The 17,651-nt window shown below is 39.8% G+C and overlaps 1 protein-coding gene across 1 annotated transcript in view; it reads left to right on the top strand.

The window, feature by feature from the left end:
* The window catches only part of GTF2F2 (general transcription factor IIF subunit 2), a 154,931-nt gene that overhangs the window by 135,086 nt on the left and 2,194 nt on the right, over positions 1-17,651 (top strand). The window contains exon 7 of the mRNA XM_036831843.1: positions 2,811-2,954. Within this exon, the coding sequence (XP_036687738.1) occupies positions 2,811-2,954 (144 nt within the window). The remainder of the gene's footprint in view (positions 1-2,810; positions 2,955-17,651) is intronic.

The following is a 17,651-nucleotide window of genomic DNA, read 5'->3' as shown; positions in this document are numbered from 1 at the left end:
TTCTTATTTCCTTATTTTAACTTTTTCCATCTTCTTTCACCACAAATTAAAGCTGGGACAGAAGAGAAGACAGAATATCATACAACTGTAGCTCCATACTGAGAGTACAAAAGCCTAGCACTGGTCTTTTGCTAGGTCCCCACTTCTTTGTCTTGTTTTTCTTGAGGACCAATGGCCTTTCCCTAAATGAAATCCCACATCCCACTCAAGCCTGTGGGAAGGGAACAGGCTTTCCCCACTCCTCCTTAGTCTGATTCTATCTCCCTCTATTTTCTAGATCCCAAGTTAAGTTTCTCTTATCCCCCACTTGGTCAGAGTAAAGGGCTATAACATCTTCATCCCGTGGTCCAGACTTTCATACTCTTTTACCAGGCCCTCCTTTCTAGACTGTCCATCACAGTGGACAAAGCAAACCCTTTCAAATACAGTGCAACTGTGGAAGGGAATTTCAGGATGCAAACTAAGTACAAATGTAAACGGGGGGGAAATAATGACATATTTGAGACCTTGGTCAGCAAAGCAAGGCTTAAAGATTAATCCCTTAAGGCATTCCATGATCTCATTCTTCTTTTTAATCCGAAGACTGTTTGGGTTTGTGGGTTTTGTTCTGGTCTGTCATGATTTCTTTCTCCATCATACAGCCACTGTCTTAGTTCTATCCTTCTTTTGACCGAGAGAAAGAAAATTCTTCCTTGAGTGGCTCTCAGGTAGATCTCTGTTGGTCTTGACTATCTCTGCAGCCTCCTTTCTCTCAGAATTGGGGCAGAATCTGTAATTCTGCCTCTTTCCTTAAGTGCATTTTTTTTTAATTTTTTAATTTTATTTATTTATTTTTGGCTGTGTTGGGTTCTCGTTGCTGCGTGGGCTTTCTCTAGTTGCGGAGAGCGGGGGTTACTCTTCGTTGCAGTGCGCGGTCTTCTCATTGCGGTGGCTTCTCTTGTTGCGGAGCACGGGCTCCAGGCATGCGGGCTTCAGTAGTTGTGGCTCGCGGGCTCTAGAGCGCAGGCTCAGTAGTTGTGGCGTACGGGCTTAGTTGCTCCGCGGCATGTGGGATCTTCCCAACCAGGGATTGAACCCGTGTCCCCTGCATTGGCAGGCGGATTCTTAACCACTGTGCCACCAGGGAAGCCCAAGTGCATTTTTTTTTTCATCTGTTCTTCCATCTTCCTCAAATTGAGAAGGCATGGATTTTCCCCCTTGGTCATGGGTTTCTCTGGTCTCTCCCCTCTCCAGTCTTGCTTCTAGCTCTTCTGGTCACTCTGCTCTTTAACAGTTCCTTTGTAGCTGCCCACAGTTGTTTTCTTTCAGGCTGTTTCCACCTAGAAAATCTTGAGACTAGCTAGATTTCATTCCTCCCCAACAGTACAGTCTGTGCCATGCATTTGCACTTTTTTTAAGCATCATGATCTTGTTCTAGGTAGCTCTGTGCTCTCTATTACTACATTACTACTATTACTACATTTAAAATGCTCAAGGCCCTCTCTATACATTTTAATACACAAGCCCTAAGAAAGGGATACCTTTTGAAAGAGTATCTTATTTGCCCCATATTTTAGTGCAATACTAAGCACCTAATCTATGCTTAATCTGTTGAGGAGATGAATGGATTTTGAGTTTTACTCCCAAGATGTACATATCACAAAAATTAAGGCATTCAATTTAGTCCTTTCTCCTTGTATAGCTCCTAATTTTATCTAATTGAGAGACAGATACTTCTTGTCAGAATTACTTCTTGCCTCTAATTTGAAAGTCTCTGATATATTTTTAGTCTTGACATCAGTAGAAATTAGACTTTATCTTTTTACATCTCTGTTGTTAAAATCCAGAGAATAAGCCTAACTATATGAAGCTGGAATTTGTGCCTAATTTAGTTGTACGTTTTGAAACATATTTCACTGTCTTTGAAGCTAGTCTCTAGATTATAGAGATGCACAGAAGGTTGTTCTCTTGGCAGCTTTCACCCCCCTGCTGATGCTGTATTTACCAGGTGGGCTGCTGCAGTTTATATACATGTCCTATAACATATAGTTCCTGAGGCTTTATCAAAATTAAGTTTTTCTTAAAAAAAATTAAAAGCTTAATCAACTGATGCGAATGCAAGTAAGTTGCGTGTTTTCAATAAAAAGGTAATTTTTTTACAAATGCACATGTCTCTGGACGGTAACACTAGGAGAGAGTTTATACATTCTCTTCGTGTCACTGCTTACTTCATTTTACAGAAGAAGCAAGTTCAAAGAGGTCACACAGTTGGGAGGAAAAAAGGCCTCCTGTCACCTCCCATGTGCTTTCCTTTTTACCAATGTTTCCCAAACTTTTCATCCCTAGAGAACCTGTTCTGTGATCTGCCTGCCCCTCAACCCTCTTCCTGCCCTGAAAAGCTCCAATTTTGAAAGATGTTACCTACCAAACTGCATGTAGCAGATAAACTATCTTACTGAATTTCGGGTAATCAAAAACAAAGAACTGCAAATTAGACTTTGTGATCAACATGAGCTAACTGGTGGCCACGCTGAATTGATATAATTTCGGTAAAGAAAGGCTTTTGGGGAGGAAGTGGACACATTATGTAAAGCTTTAGGGAATAATGAAAACGGTTTACAGATGGGCTTTAATACCTTCTTGGAGCCTTAAAGGTCTGAGGAAGCCCTGGGAGCAGTGAGGACCCCAGGTACTGAACTACGGCTCCTTGACCTGCTGCTTTGCAGCTTAAAATCTAATCGTCACGTAGAGGACTGAAAAGAGAGTGCCTGTGTTTCAGAGTGAGCATGTTGAATTAATGCCTTCGGGTTTTTTTTGCTTTTTGCACATAGATTGAATATGAAAGGAAAAAGAAAGAAGATGGAAAACGAGCTCGAGCTGATAAACAACACGTTTTAGACATGTTGTTTTCGGCCTTTGAGAAACATCAATATTATAATCTTAAGGACTTGGTGGACATCACAAAACAGCCTGTGGTATGTATATGCTCACATTGATCCTTTAAATACGTCCTGCTTCATTAATACAGCTTTACTGAAGAGAAGTGTATTGTAAATGAATAAGTTCACTTGCACCTATGCTGATGTCAGGTTTTGTTTCAACACGGAAAAGATGTCTCAATGTGACCTTTTTTCCCTTCCCTCCCTCCCTCCTTTCCTCCCTCCCTCCCTCCCTCCTTTCCTCCCTCCCTCCCTCCTTTCCTCCCTCCCTTCCTTCCTTCCTTCCTTCATTTTGTTTTTTACCTCAGCTTCATTGTTTTCAATTTTAAATACATTTAATATCAGTAGTTCCATATGAAGAAAAGGTGGATTTGTCCTCCTTTTGACTGATCCTTGACATTAAGCCTGAAGTCTCTTTGTTTATATCATTTCTAGTCTTTCTTTTGTTCTCTTACCTCCCTCCAAAAAAGCTCAACTTGAAGAGTTGTATGGGTCTTTCACGGTGAATGTTTATCCCTGTCTTGTGAACTGTTCTCTGTGCATTTTTTTTTTTTAATCAGAATCTATCTAGCACTAACATTAGGTCTTTTTAAACTTGAGCTGTACTGCCTCACAATGCTTGCTGAGATTATGATTGAGTTGGGCTATTCTCCATTTTCAAGGAAAATTTTAATAAATTGATGTTTTAGAAAGTTTTTGTTTGTTCTATAAATAATCATTTTTAATCACTTCTCCAGACTCTTGTGCCTATTTGCTAATAATCTGTGTTTCTAATCCATTTAAAATGTTGGTAACAAGTAAGGGATCTAAACCCTTTCTCCAGCCTTGGGTCACTTTTCCTTCCACTTAACTTTCTCACACCTGAGGTTAGCAAAGTATCAAATTGAATTATATTTTAGTATTTTAAGTATTTAAGTATTTTACTTAAAGTATTTTACTTTACAGATTTTAAAAAATTCGATGGAAACCCCCTTACTTTTGTCCTCTTACCCAGTCTGCTTTATCATTTTGTCTGCTTTGACAGGATACTCAAGAATATGTTAATTCTAACTGCTCCATTTATTTGCTTCAGAATATGTAACAAGATAACTGGTTTTGTAAAATATTTTAACATAAACGGCTTGGTATAATTTTTTTCTGATTTATTCAAAGCTTTAGGAAATTATTTCTGAAACTTCAGTATTGATGGTACGGCTTCCCACTTCTGTAGAGATTTCTTTACTGTTATATTTCATCCTTTCACTTTTTCATTAAGAAAGAAATTTGAATTCCAAAAGACCTAAGTATTTTGTTGGGTTTTTTTTTTTTACCAGAGAGGAGGAAAGTGCTCATGCCAGCAGTATTATCAACTCATCTTAATGACTTCGTTCCCTTCAGCATCAGAGCCTTAGAAACAGCATTCCAAGCTAGATAAAAAATTTGAAATAGAATAGTTCATAAGCTAAGCTCTGTTTCTTCTGGTTTTAATGAAGTTTATCTTTGTATTTTATATATACATGAAAAGGCCATTCCAGAAATTCTGGATGCAAACAATATATTCTCATAGAATAACACACACACACACACACACACACATACACACACACACACACACACACACACACACACAATTAGGTATGGGAAAATAAGTGTTTGTAGAGGGCCATTCAGATGATACTAGGGAAAGCACTTTCTTTGCCCTTAACATGGGATGACATATTTTTAAAGTTTACTCATTTTGCATCAAAGAAAAGTGATAACTAGTATTTCTCTCAATCTTCATTCTTCGGATAATTTTTACATGGGGGGACTCAGTGAATCTCTTATAATAGAGCTTCTTAATTCATGGTCAGTAGATGGGCTTTAGGAGGTCCAGCAACCCCCTGAATATGTACAAAAATGTGTGGATTTTTCTGGGGAGCAGATTGATAGTTTATATCAGATTCTCATAGAGAGCCTGGGAACCTCAAAGAGCTTGAGAACCACTGATCTAGAAACAATTATTTTATAATAGTTTTATTATTTAGGGACTAAATTGCCTCGGCAAGCATAAAGTTTTTGAAGGCAGGTTTGTATATTATTCATATCCCTAAATATTCATACATTCCACAACACAAACATAGTAGCAATTCAGTAATTGATTTAAGAATCAGGAGATGGCCCATCGTCTGTATTTAAGGACCACCGTATTTTCCTCAGATGGATTTTGACAGGCCTCATGTCGTTTATGGCAGGAGCAGGGTAGAAAGAGCCATCTCAAGAAAGCATGGAATGCCAGAGCTCCCGTTATCCTTGCGTAGAGGGGAGGAGAGGGCAGGAAGTGGTCAGCACGGATTCCAGTCCTGCCGTTTACCTCCGTGGGATCTGGAGAAGTCACTTCCACTGCTAAAATTGAGGAGTTGGACTGGATAATCCTTGTGAGCCCTTCCAGCTCTCCATCTGTGACTCTCTCTTTCTCCTGTTTCATCTCCTCCTCTCCACCTCCCACTCACATTTGAACTGAGTTGGCAAAGCTCCTTGACCTAGAAAGAAAGTGGCCAGAGCCCAGCTCTCCTCTGTGTAGGTAACTATCCCCTTTAAAAGGTTCACGGGGCAGAAGTCAGTCTGTACTAATGGTCATGAATATACCCTTATTAATTTGATTTTAGTCTGAGCAATACCAAGAGAATGAAGGAACCCAGTGTAGCATGAAGGTCAGTGATCCAGGAAAGAGATTTCCTGGTGTGATGGAAGGAGCACGGGACTGGAAGTAATAGGATCTCAGTTCAAGTCCCAGTCCTGCCATTTAGCCAAAGAGTCCTAGGTATTTAAATGCATTTAATGCTTAATACGTTATATAATTTAATATTTAATTTACTTAATATATGGCATTCTTAATATAAAATTTACCAATATATTCAAATTAAATGTTTATCATATTATACTTCGTAAATATGTTTTTAAAATACCTAGTTTACAGGATCCTTGTAATAATTAATGTTTATGAAAGTTGCATTTGCCAACAGCAAAGTATTTTACTATTATTAGTAGTATTATTAAACAAATTTTTGAGCCCTGTGTAAAAGGGAAGAAAAGAGATCTTCTTTGTCTTAATCAGTTCTTTAGTATATGCATTTAATGACATGCTCTTGTTTTCTTTTTTTAATTAATTAATTTATTTATTTAGGCTTTGTTGGGTCTTTGTTGCGGTGCACAGGTTTCTCATTGCGGTGGCTTCTCTTGTTACGGAGCATGGTCTCTAGGGCCCGTGGGCTCAGTATTTGTGGCACGTGGGCTCTAGAGTGTGTGGGTTTCAGTAGTTGTGGCACGTGGGCTCAGCAGTTGTGGCTCGTGGGCTCTAGAGCACAGGCTCAGTAGTTCTGGCACACCAGCTTAGTTGCTCCACGGCATGTGGGATCTTCCTGGACCACAGCTCGAACCCGTGTCCCCTGCATTGGCAGGCAGATTCTTAACCACTGCGCCACCAGGGAAGTCCCTGCTCTCATTTTCTCTTGGCCCCCAATGCCACTTTTGATACCAAGTTTCTAACCATGAAGTGTATTGCTTTAATACATCCTCTTTGTTGTTAACACTACTACTATATTCTTAAGTTACCATCTGATTTCTGACCTTTAGAATGTCATTTTTGACATTCTGAGTGAATCTGAAGTATTTTCTTGTTTTTCCAGTTCCTTCCCTTCTATATTCTTCTTCCTAAAAACCTTCACTTCTACAAGCAAAATTATTGATTAGAGAAACTGCCCTTAAGGGCTAGCCTTTTTCTCTCATTCGCTGGTGTGTGAGTTGCATAAGCAATAAAAGAATTAAAGTTACTCATTAAGGGTAAATAAGCCAATTTTATTAAAATGCCAGGCTCTGGTAACTGATAAAAACTTGGAAACACGGTATCCATTTAAATAAGTGTTTTTATGCAGTTTCAATTTTGACTTTTTTTTTTAACCCTCTCTAAAGTAAAATATCAGAGGAAGCCTATTATTTCTCTCCTGACAGTCTTTGCTCTTTCACCTTGAATGTGTTGTCTAGTCTTTCTTCATATTTTATTATATCTGTAAAATAGAAGCATAATATCATTTCCTTCAAAAATACAAACCACTAGGAACTGTATATAATTGCTCCCTTTGAAACACCAAACTGCCAAGACCATTTTGAGCCCTAGCATACTGTTCTCTTAACACAGCACCCATTTCCCAGTGTTTCTCTAAACATCCATTTCTGTTAGAAGTGTCATCGAAAATCAGCTCTAATTATAACTGAATCTCTTCATTTCCTTATGCTCTAAATCCACTCAATTTCACATCAAGATTCAGGGAAGTTTATCTTTAATTATTGATGACCCCTTCTAAATCAGCAGCCCCCAATCATGTCAATCCATTGGACCATTTACTTTTTAATTCAGTGTATGTAATTGAACAATTTGCATGCTTTTATAAAGTAAGTTCAAATCAACAAGAAAAATGAGGCAGAGATTTGCGTGGCTTTGATTGTGAAGCAGCTTGCTGCCCACACTTCAAATTGCCCAGCACTAAATAATGCTGAACAGACGTGCTTATTTGCCCGAAGTAAGCTTTCAATAAAACTGATGCAGCAATAAAGTAGTGTTAACATAATCCTCAGAGTTTGTTTCCAGACAGGCCTAAATAAATGCTTGAACAGAAATAAGTGAAATTTGGCATCAGTAAGATACAAGAAGATATGCTTTTTTAAAGGATAAAATAGCTAGGGAATTTGATATACTGAGCATTTCTCCTGTCAAAAAATAAAATTTTATTTACAAGTATATGCTCCTATAGATCTGTGAATTGGTAGGGACTCTTCGAGCTGCAAGAAAGAGAAACTCAGCTCAAACTAGCTTAAACAAAAATAGAATTTATAGGCTCCTGTAGCTGGGAAGTTCAGGAATGCATCTTGCTTTAGACGTGGCTAGATCCAGCTACTAATATTATTTAGTTACAACTGTCCCTCCCCATCTCTCCACATCTCTCCTCATCATTCTGTGTGTTGTCTTTATCCTTAGGCAGGATCTTGCCATGCGGTAGCCAAAGTGGCCTCCTGAAGCACCTCACAGCTAGCAGCCTCGAAGCAGAAAGAGAGTATCTGTCCTGATGATTCCAGCAAAAGCTCAGGGAAGATTTTAATTGCCCTGGTAGAGGTTGTATGCTCATTCCTGAGCCAAGGGTACGGAAGTCCATCAACCGAGCCCACTGCCTCTCCCACCCTTGTGCCACACTGCTTGGTACAGAAGTAGCACCTGATGAGTCATAATGGTTTGATTGTTATCTCAAATTTAGTTTGTTGAAAACAGAACTCTTGATTTCTACACCCCTCCAACCCCGACCCCCCAGACTTCCCCATTGCAGTGACACCACCATTCCCCAAGTTGCTCAAGCCAGACATCTGTCCTCCGGTTTCCTCGTCATGATATCTATATTACACATTATGGTACATATATATCATATATATGTTATATTTCTCTGGGTCAGGATCTTAGAAGATAAAAGTAATCCTAGAGATAATCTAGTCTAAGTTATAGTCCCAGAGAAGGAAGTTGCCTAGTGGCTTGAAGGCATCTCTTACCACATTGCCTCTTCTATTCGGACATGTGTATACAACCAAAGACAAGCAAAGAAAATGTTTTTCTGACAATAGGAGCCCCTTTTTTTTTTTTTTTTTAATTAATTAATTAATTTATTTTTGGCTGTGTTGGGTCTTCATTTCTGTGCGAGGGCTTTCTCCAGCTGTGGCATGCGGGGGCCACTCCTCATTGCGGTGCGCGGGCCTCTCACTATCGCGGCCTCTCTTGTTGCGGAGCACGGGCTCCAGACGCGCAGGCTCAGTAGTTGTGGCTCACGGGCCCAGTTGCTCTGCGGCATGTGGGATCTTCCCAGACCAGGGCTCGAACCCGTGTCCCCTGCATTGGCAGGCAGATTCTCAACCACTGCGCCACCAGGGAAGCCCTAGGAGCCCCTTTTTAATGAGCAGGGGAGAAGCTAATTTCTCTCTCAGGCAGACTGCTTTCAAATGTCTGTGTTATTGAGAATCACCAGGCTTCCCTGGTGGCGCAGTGGTTAAGAATCCGCCTGCCAATGCAGGCGACACGGGTTCGAGCCCTGGTCTGGGAAGACCCCACGTGCCGCGGAGCAACTAAGCCCGTACGCCACAACTACTGAGCTTGCCCTCTAGAGCCCGCGAGCCACAACTATTGAAGCCCGCGCACCTAGAGCCCGTGCTCCACAACAAGAGAAGCCACCGCAATGAGAAGCCCGTGCACCGCAACTAAGAGTAGCCCCCGCTCACCCTAACTAGAGAAAGCCCGCGTGCAGCAACAAAGACCCAACGCATCCAAAAGTAAAAATTAATTGATTAATTAATTAATTTTTAAAAATTGTATTGTTAAAAAGTAGAAACCAACTTAAAAAAAAAAAAAACATCATTGTTAATCTAAGCCAAGTACAGAGAGAATGGAATCTAAGCTTTATCTTAGCTCATTCAGTTTCTAATCCAAAGTAAAAATGGGTATTTTTAAATGTTTGAAGTTCATTCCCAAATGTACTACTAAATAATGCTGTTTTTATTATAATGTCTTGTTCTGACATATGCTTTCCCTTTTTTACATATTTTCTTTTTCTTCTTTTCCCCTGAATCTTTATCATTTCCTTTCTGTTCACATATTTCCTTTCCGTTCTCTCTTCATTTCTCCTATAACTGGAAGTTTTAATTTTTGAATGGTAGTACCAAAACTAAAAAGACCACCAATTTCCCAGCAGAGCATATTAGCTAGTGACAGCCCTCTGTGAGACTTTTTTTTTTTTTTTCTGCTGCGTCAGCTCTTCATTGCGGCGTACGGGCTTCTCTCTAGTTGTAGTGCGCGGGCTCAGTAGTTGCAGCGCACAGGCTTAGTTGCCCTGCGGCATGTGGGGTCTTAGTTCCCCGACCAGGGATCGAACCGACGTCCGCTGCATTGGAAGGCAGATTCTTAACCACTGGACCACCAGGGAAGTCCCGAGACTTCCATTTTAAAAAATAATTATTTGCAACGGCCAGTTAACTTAGTTGGTTAGAATATGGTGCTAAAAAATAATTATTTGCTTATGAATTTGAGCCTTAATTAAAAGTTTTAGAATATGAAATGTCATACTAAAATAAATTATTAACTATGTTGAATATAAAAGGATAAAAGTTAAACACATTTATGAAATTTTAATGCTTTCCTTATGAGTAGAAGGTTCTAATAACTAATAGATTTACCACTAATAAGTTTATTATGAAATAGTAACGCTTTCTCTTTTAATTTATTGTACGGTTTGTTTCAGCCTTTTTACTTTTTTTTCTTTTTTACCTTATTTCTGAATGGGGTAAAATTGGGGGTGAATTTACTAACATAACCAATTGAGTCCATATTTTACATGAGATATTACGTAGGTAAAAGCAATATCTGACATAGGCTTCCAGTAAGCAAAATTGGGCATTATTTACATACAGAATTTACGTAGTTTTTTGGTTTTTTTTTTTGTTTTTTGTTTTTTTTGGCTGTGTTGGGTCTTTGTCGCTGCACGCGGGCTTTCTCTAGTTGCGGCGAGTGGGGGCTACTCTTCGTTGCGGTGCGCGGGCTTCTCATTGCAGTGGCTTCTCTTGCTGCGGAGCATGGGCTCTAGGCACGCGGGCTTCAGTAGTTGTGGCATGCGGGCTCAGTAGTTGTGGCTCACGGGCTCTAGAGCGCAGGCTCAGTAGTTGTGGCACACGGGCTTAGTTGCTCCGCGGCATGTAGGATCTTCCCGGACCAGGGCTCGAACCCATGTCCCCTGCACTGGCAGGCGGATTCTTAACCACTGCGCCACCAAGGAAGCCCTACGTAGAGTTTTTAATTAAGCAGTAGGCCACACAATTTATATTTATTCTGAAAAATGTCATTATTCATAAAATCTCCTTCTCTACCCTTCCAGTCCCATTTAATTTTAAAGGGAGGTAAAAGTAAATGTTTAAGCTCATTAACTGCCTTCTCCTGATTTCTTTATTTAGTCCCTGAGCAAGCTAGAAGGAAGGACTTGTTTTAAGCTTGCCATCCTTATGGGAATTATCTTGGGGAAGAAGTCATGTTCTTTTCATTGGTCTCTGCCTAAGAGAAAACATTACACTGTGGATTTAGATAAGTGTTTGAAGCCTCCTGGTTTCTCTAACTCAGCAGGGCAATTGAGATACCAGAGGATAAGCCTGTGGCAGAAGACTTCTGTGCCAGGCTTAGTGCCAGCCTGGCTGGCCACCTTCAGTTCTGTATTGCAGCATTAGAGAGCCTTTCCTTTTGGAATGTCCCAGGACAGATATTCTAATTCCATCATATTTTCCAGTCCATATGGACTGATCCACAGAGCTGTCCGCTGTTAATTGGAAATGTTACTTTATCCATGGTAATTTGGTAATAAAAAATGGTGTTATCTTAATTTGTTATGAGCTGGAGAGGTCTCCTTTTTTTCCCATCAATTTAAAACCTTATTTTCAGTACAAGTGAGACTTTTTTTTGTTAAGTTACAGTTCAGTGGATTTTCATATGTTCACGTAGCCGTACAACCATTGCCACAAGCAATTTTAGAATATTTTCACCACCCCACAAAGAAACTCCATACCTATTAGCAGTTACTCCCTTATGCACCCACCCCCTCTCCAGCCCTAGAGAACCACTAATCTATTTTCTGTCTCTAAAAATTTGCCTATTCTGGATGTTTCATATAAATGGAATCATATAATATGTGGTCTCTTATGACTGGCTTCTTTTATTTAGGCATAATGTTTTCAAATTTCATCCATGTTGTGGCGTGTATCAGTATTTTCTTCTTTTTTATTGCCAAATAGTGTACCATTATATGGATATACAACGTTTTGTTTATCCATTCACCCATAGATGGTTGTTTCCACTTTTTGGCTACTGTAATAAAGCTGCTATGAACATTATGTACAGGTTTTTGTGTGAACATATATTTTATTTCTCTTGGGAGTAGAATTGCTGGGTCACTTGGTAACTCTGTTTAATCTGAGGAACTGCCAGATTGTCATAAATCCTTTTTTAATCCTTAGCCAGCAAACCTTTTATCTACTATTGCCTTAAAGTAAAACATTACTATCAATTCCAAATATTTTAAGAGTGAATAATGCTTCATTGTTGAGAATACTAGCTAATTTTCTAAAAATTCTTTATGGTAAAATATATACCTAACGAGTCTCTTTGCTTGCCATTTAATTTCTAGCAATATTTTCAAGTGGACTAATAATAACTCTGCCAATTGATATCTTCTTATTTTTTGTACGTTCTAAACTACTTGTCACACCAAATGCACTAATAGGTAGTTTCCATGGTTCTAAATGCAAGAATTCATATTTATATTTCAATAGGAATTTTTTTCATCTTTATTAAGTTTTAGATATCTTTGATTGTATTTTCCTAGTTAACATTTTTAACATTAACTATATGAATATATGTATGTTTTTTTCCCCCAGTTGGAAGCCATCAGATCTCAGCCTTGGAATACCTTGCAGTATTCCAAGGTTAAGTTATGTTTAGCATACAAATAAACTAATACAGTTTAGAAAGCATGTCTTTAAACAGATAGTTAAAATTAAAAGTTGTGGCCCAAAGGAGGTAAACTTTATCTGAAATATGGAAGTACGTGAATCATTTGCCACTGCTGGACAAATGAAATGTTAACTAAAAGTAAGATGATTTACCAGCACACGAATATTAATGCAGTAATAAATTTCTTCTTTAGAATTTGGATTAAGCCATAAAGTAGGACTGGGGGTGGGTAGAGTTTGTGGCTTGGCCATTTCATTACCCATCACCTCTCTGCTTCTTAGAGTTTTACAAAGGGAGGAATGCAGCCTGTGGGACCCTGAGAGGAGGACAGGGTGGAGACTAGCATAAAAACAGAGGTGAAACCAGAAGGAAAAGAGGAGAAAAGTGCTGAGATGGCCCATGTTCCGGAGATGCCCTCAGTATCATCTTCCCTCTCCTGTTCACAGTTCTCTCTGTTTAAAGGAATGAAACATAGGTTGCCTTTGGTCACAGCTTATGTATAATGTGTAGTTTGTTTATTTTTTTTTAATGAAAGAATTTTGTGCCTTGGAGCCACTAACATCTTCATCAGTAAGTCCTCTGTTCTGTTAACCTTGTTTAAAGGAGTCACAGTCAGTCACATGAAAATCACATAAATATGAAGTGATACTCTGAAATTATCACATAACTGATCATGAATGCCCTTGCCGCCTGGGTCACTTTATAAAAAGCAGATAGCAGTTTCCCTTTGGTGACTCTGTTAACCAGTGCCATCTTTGGTATTGATTTACATGATGCACATTTATTCCAACCTTTTTGGGAAGATTTTGTGATGATAAGCCTAGTAGGGTTATATCTTTAGCTTATCTAAAGCATTATTATTTGGTGATCAGCTCTCTGTCAAAGATGTATGTTTTTTTATCAACTTCTAGGAACTTAGTTATAGTTAGTTTATTATTATGTATGTTAATGCTTAACACTAAAATTCCCCATAAAATGAAATGCAGATAAATCTTTTTTTTTTTTTTAGAATTTCACTTTTATTTATTTATTTATTTTTGGCTGTGTTGGGTCTTTGTTTCTGTGCGAGGGCTTTCTCTAGTTGCGGCAAGCGGGGGCCACTCTTCATCGCGGTGCGCGGGCCTCTCACTATCGCGGCCTCTCTTGTTGCGGAGCACAGGCTCCAGACGCGCAGGCTCAGTAGTTGTGGCACACGGGCTTAGTTGCTCCGCGGCATGTGGGATCTTCCCAGACCAGGGCTCGAACCCATGTCTCCTGCATTGGCAGGCAGACTCTCAACCACTGCGCCACCAGGGAAGCCCCCAGATAAATCTTCCATTTGGCTGGCAGAGCAGTAGAGGAAAAGATGATATGAAAAATGGCAGGGGTGGAAGGTGGTAAGGAGGGAGAAGAAGAGAGGCTAAAATAGTAGGCTACTGTGCCTTGTGACTCTACATAGGTTTGTCTTGATCTTGGGGGAGAGATCAGGAATTTGATCTGTGAATTTCCAGCTTTTTGGCCACCACAGTTTTGTCTTGATCCACCCATGCACACCACATCCTACTCACTAGACCTCTCTGCTCCAGTGTGTGCTTTGCCTTTCCCTTGCAAGGAAGCTGTAATGTTCTATCCCCTTTTTCTCTGCATTCAGGCTTGCTGTAAATGCCCTCCCACACATCTCTTTGATGAAGAATTGCTGGACCTGAGCCAGTTTATTATTTCAGATCTTGTTCTGCAGAACTGCCCACAGTTGGTAATGAGAAATATTTCCAATCCTATGTGACATAAAGGTGATCTACTCAGTTCTGGAATCTGGTGTTTAAAATACAAGTGATGAGGCAAAAGATTAAATTGCAAAATCAGTGTTTAGAATTAGTAAGAGGAGAACTAGTTTCCCTTGATCCCTGCACAGAATTGCCATTCAGTTCAAATGATCAAATGCACATCCTCAAAGAACCTAACATCTTGACTCCGGCTGGGTTAGGTGCCCCTTCTAAGTGCTCCCATAATGTCCTGCGTATATGTCCTCTTACTGTGCTTCTGTTTTAGTTTATGATTGCCTGCTTATATGCCTTTGTTTCCCCCATTTAACACCCTGATCTTAAACTGTGAACTCTGTGAGGATGACAGCAGACTGTGTGCCACTTAGCCTGATACTAGAATAAATATTAGTGTGAAGGTATACATTTTTTAAAAGGAAAGTTAGATTACCAATTAATCTTCATTCCTGCTAAAACCTTTAAAATCTCCACCTCAGTTGGCTTTGTCTCAGATAATATTTTAGCACTATAATACAGATTTTAGTAGTAAATGTCATTCAGATTCAGGTAATACAGTTTAATCAATTTTTATTTCTCAAACTGGGTCATTGCCCTATATGTTAATGAGATGAAAAATGAAAACAACTAGAATTAGAGGTTTATTCCTTTGGGCCTTGTAAGTGATCTCCCCACAGCCAACCACACCTTCCAAAACCCTTTTAGCTCCTTACTCTTAAGCACACCCAATTCACTCAGCATCAGTGCGCTGCAGCTCTGATGTGCAGTCGAGCCCTCAACCTCAATATGGTTAAGGGCTCTCCCTGAAGTAGGTACAGTGTGAAATGTAGATCTAAGAGGTAGGACTGTTAGGGAAAGTTTCTCTGAGACAGTGACATTTGTGCTGAGTCTGAAAGGATGAGGAGTTCAGATCTGAGAGAAGGGGATGAGCATTACAGGGAAAGAGTAGGGCATATGGAAAAAAACCAAGGGCATGCAGACACAGAAATGGCAAGTGCGCGTATGGGGAGGTATTAGAGAAAGAGGCCAAAGGGAAAAGAGAGACCTGAGTGCATGCCTGTGAAAGAATTTGGAATTTAACCTGTAGGCCAAAGGGGAAGTCAGAGAAAATTTTTAAACAGAGAAATGACATAATCTCACTGTTCTCTACCTCTGTGTTTCCTTCAAGGATTTTCTGACCTTCTTTTTCTCTATTATTACTACCACTTTCTCTGCTAATGCTTTGTGCCAAGTTAATTCATTTAGTTACAGTAGAATGGTCTTAGGTTGCAGTTTGGAACATGCTCAAACTTGAGAAGTTTGCCCCTCCCTCCCCAAAAGATTTCTGTACCATGCTAGATATCGCGACCCTAATCCCATCTTGTTACCTGACAAATTGGCAGACTGTGACTGTCTCATTGCATTCTTATTGTTAAAAAAGAAAAAAGAGTGACATCTTTATGAAAAACAAATACTCCATAACCTTATTTTACTATTGATAGTTTAATAAAGTGAGGGTGGGCTATACATGAAGACAACTGAATTTGTACCCTTAAGACTTTCTTAATATTTTGTGTTTAACCCTTTCTAGGCTTTTCATCTTCTGTATCCAGATTATAAATGACCCTGCTAGACTTGAAGTGAAGAGCATCTGTCAGGCAACCACCATGCTCCTGGCACTTGCTCTGTTCATGTTTGACCCATCACAGTGCATCCACAGTTGCATGATTGTTTGTGCCCAGGGTCTGGCCATTCTCACAATAAACCATTCTTTGGAATTTTACAAAGAAGTCATTCATGGCACCTAAACTGAAAATCAAAGCCCAACCCATCATTTTCCACTTATGAATCCTGTTTAATTAGAAAGTAGTTTATGAACAGTGTCCCATTTTTTTCGATGCAATCTAAAGTAGCAGATGGCAGGCGTGCGCATTACCTGGCTCTCTGAAGCTCACCTGAGTAATTCGCTTACTCATTTACTCGGGTGGGTCCTTCGGTGAAGCCAGCTGCAGAAGGTGTGGGAGGCAGGCAGGCCTTCTCCTGGGGAAACCCAGGCCTCCTTTGGTTCATTGCTGCCACCTGCTGGGCCCTGGCTGCCGGGATGGGGAGGCTGCTCCGGCGAGAGCTGAGGCATCCGGGGCTGTTTGAGGGACCCGTATGTAGCTCCAGTGCTAAACAGGTGGCCCGAAATGGAAGTACTTTGTCAGCTGTAGAGCATTATACCAGTCTGTGTAAGGTGGTGTTAGATGACGTTGATTCACGCATACTCTTCAGCAACAGTGAGGCTGAGAAAACTAAGTAACACTTCGAGGACCCAAAGATGCCAGACTGTTAGAGCCAGAAGAATCCTTTAAGCAGATGCTGTGGATTTTAGTGTAGTTAAATCAGGCTCCTGGGGGCTTGTGAAATGCATAGTCCCATGCCTGGCCCTGGAGATTTTGATTCACTAGCTCTAAAATGGGGCTTATCTCACAGGTTCCCCATGAGGTTCTGATGCAGATAGTCTAGCACCACACTTGAGAAAAGCACTGCCTTAAACATTATCAAGGTAGGAGCTTCTCAGCCATTTTTCTAAGTAGTGCCTCATTTCAGTAAATTCTAAAAATTTACATAATATTACATCTTCCATCCATGGGATGAGTCACTGTAATGTACCTGTAACTGGTTCTTTGAAGCATACACATAAAAATTATTGTTGGGTTGGTTGGTTCTGCAGCAAAAAAAAAAGTCCGTTTTAAATGATTAACTCTTCTGTCTTCCCTATTGATCAGTTTATAGTGAAATGCTTTTTCACCTTGGGCATTGGCAAGCAAAGGTGGGGTTTGATGTTACATTTGTCATAGCCATCATTTTCATGACTGTAGTAAGCATTTGGGTAATACTGAATTTTCAGGTGCTTGAAATACCATAATGCAGTGTTCTGCCCTCCATCATCATTCACCTCTTTCCTTTGGCGGAGCCAAGCACAAGAAAGCTGCAGCCCCCAGAAGAAAAATAAGTGGCCCAATAGCAAGTTTGAGAACTCACCTTAGAACTGAGAATTCTGGATACCTATCATGTGCTTGCTTCATAGAATATTAATGTCCCAAAGATATATGTCATTTTTTTACTATATGCTCCTGCTTCTGAAACAACTGTTTCCAATCCAAGAATAACCCTATCTGACTGTGAACTCTGGGATGCCACTGAACTCAAGGGCACATTACACTTGGTATGCTGTGTAATCTTAATAAATTAAGCACCAGCAAATTTTCTAGTGTATTTTCATCTAGACTTTTCTTTCTTTTCTTTTTTTAGTTCTCAAGGTTGCTGGCACTCAGGACTTCCAACCCCTTTAATGCAAATGATCGTATATTTAATGCAGTTTTCATGTATTGTATGCATGGAATCAAAACAGCAGTTTATTGAACTTCTTTATAGAGAAATCTTGTTGAGCTTTCAGGATCATAATTTTTA

The sequence above is a fragment of the Balaenoptera musculus genome, chromosome 18, assembly GCF_009873245.2.
Source record: "Balaenoptera musculus isolate JJ_BM4_2016_0621 chromosome 18, mBalMus1.pri.v3, whole genome shotgun sequence".
Lineage (NCBI taxonomy): Eukaryota > Metazoa > Chordata > Mammalia > Artiodactyla > Balaenopteridae > Balaenoptera > Balaenoptera musculus.
Note: the sequence above shows the minus strand (reverse complement) of the source record. Positions and strands in the feature narration are given on the sequence as shown.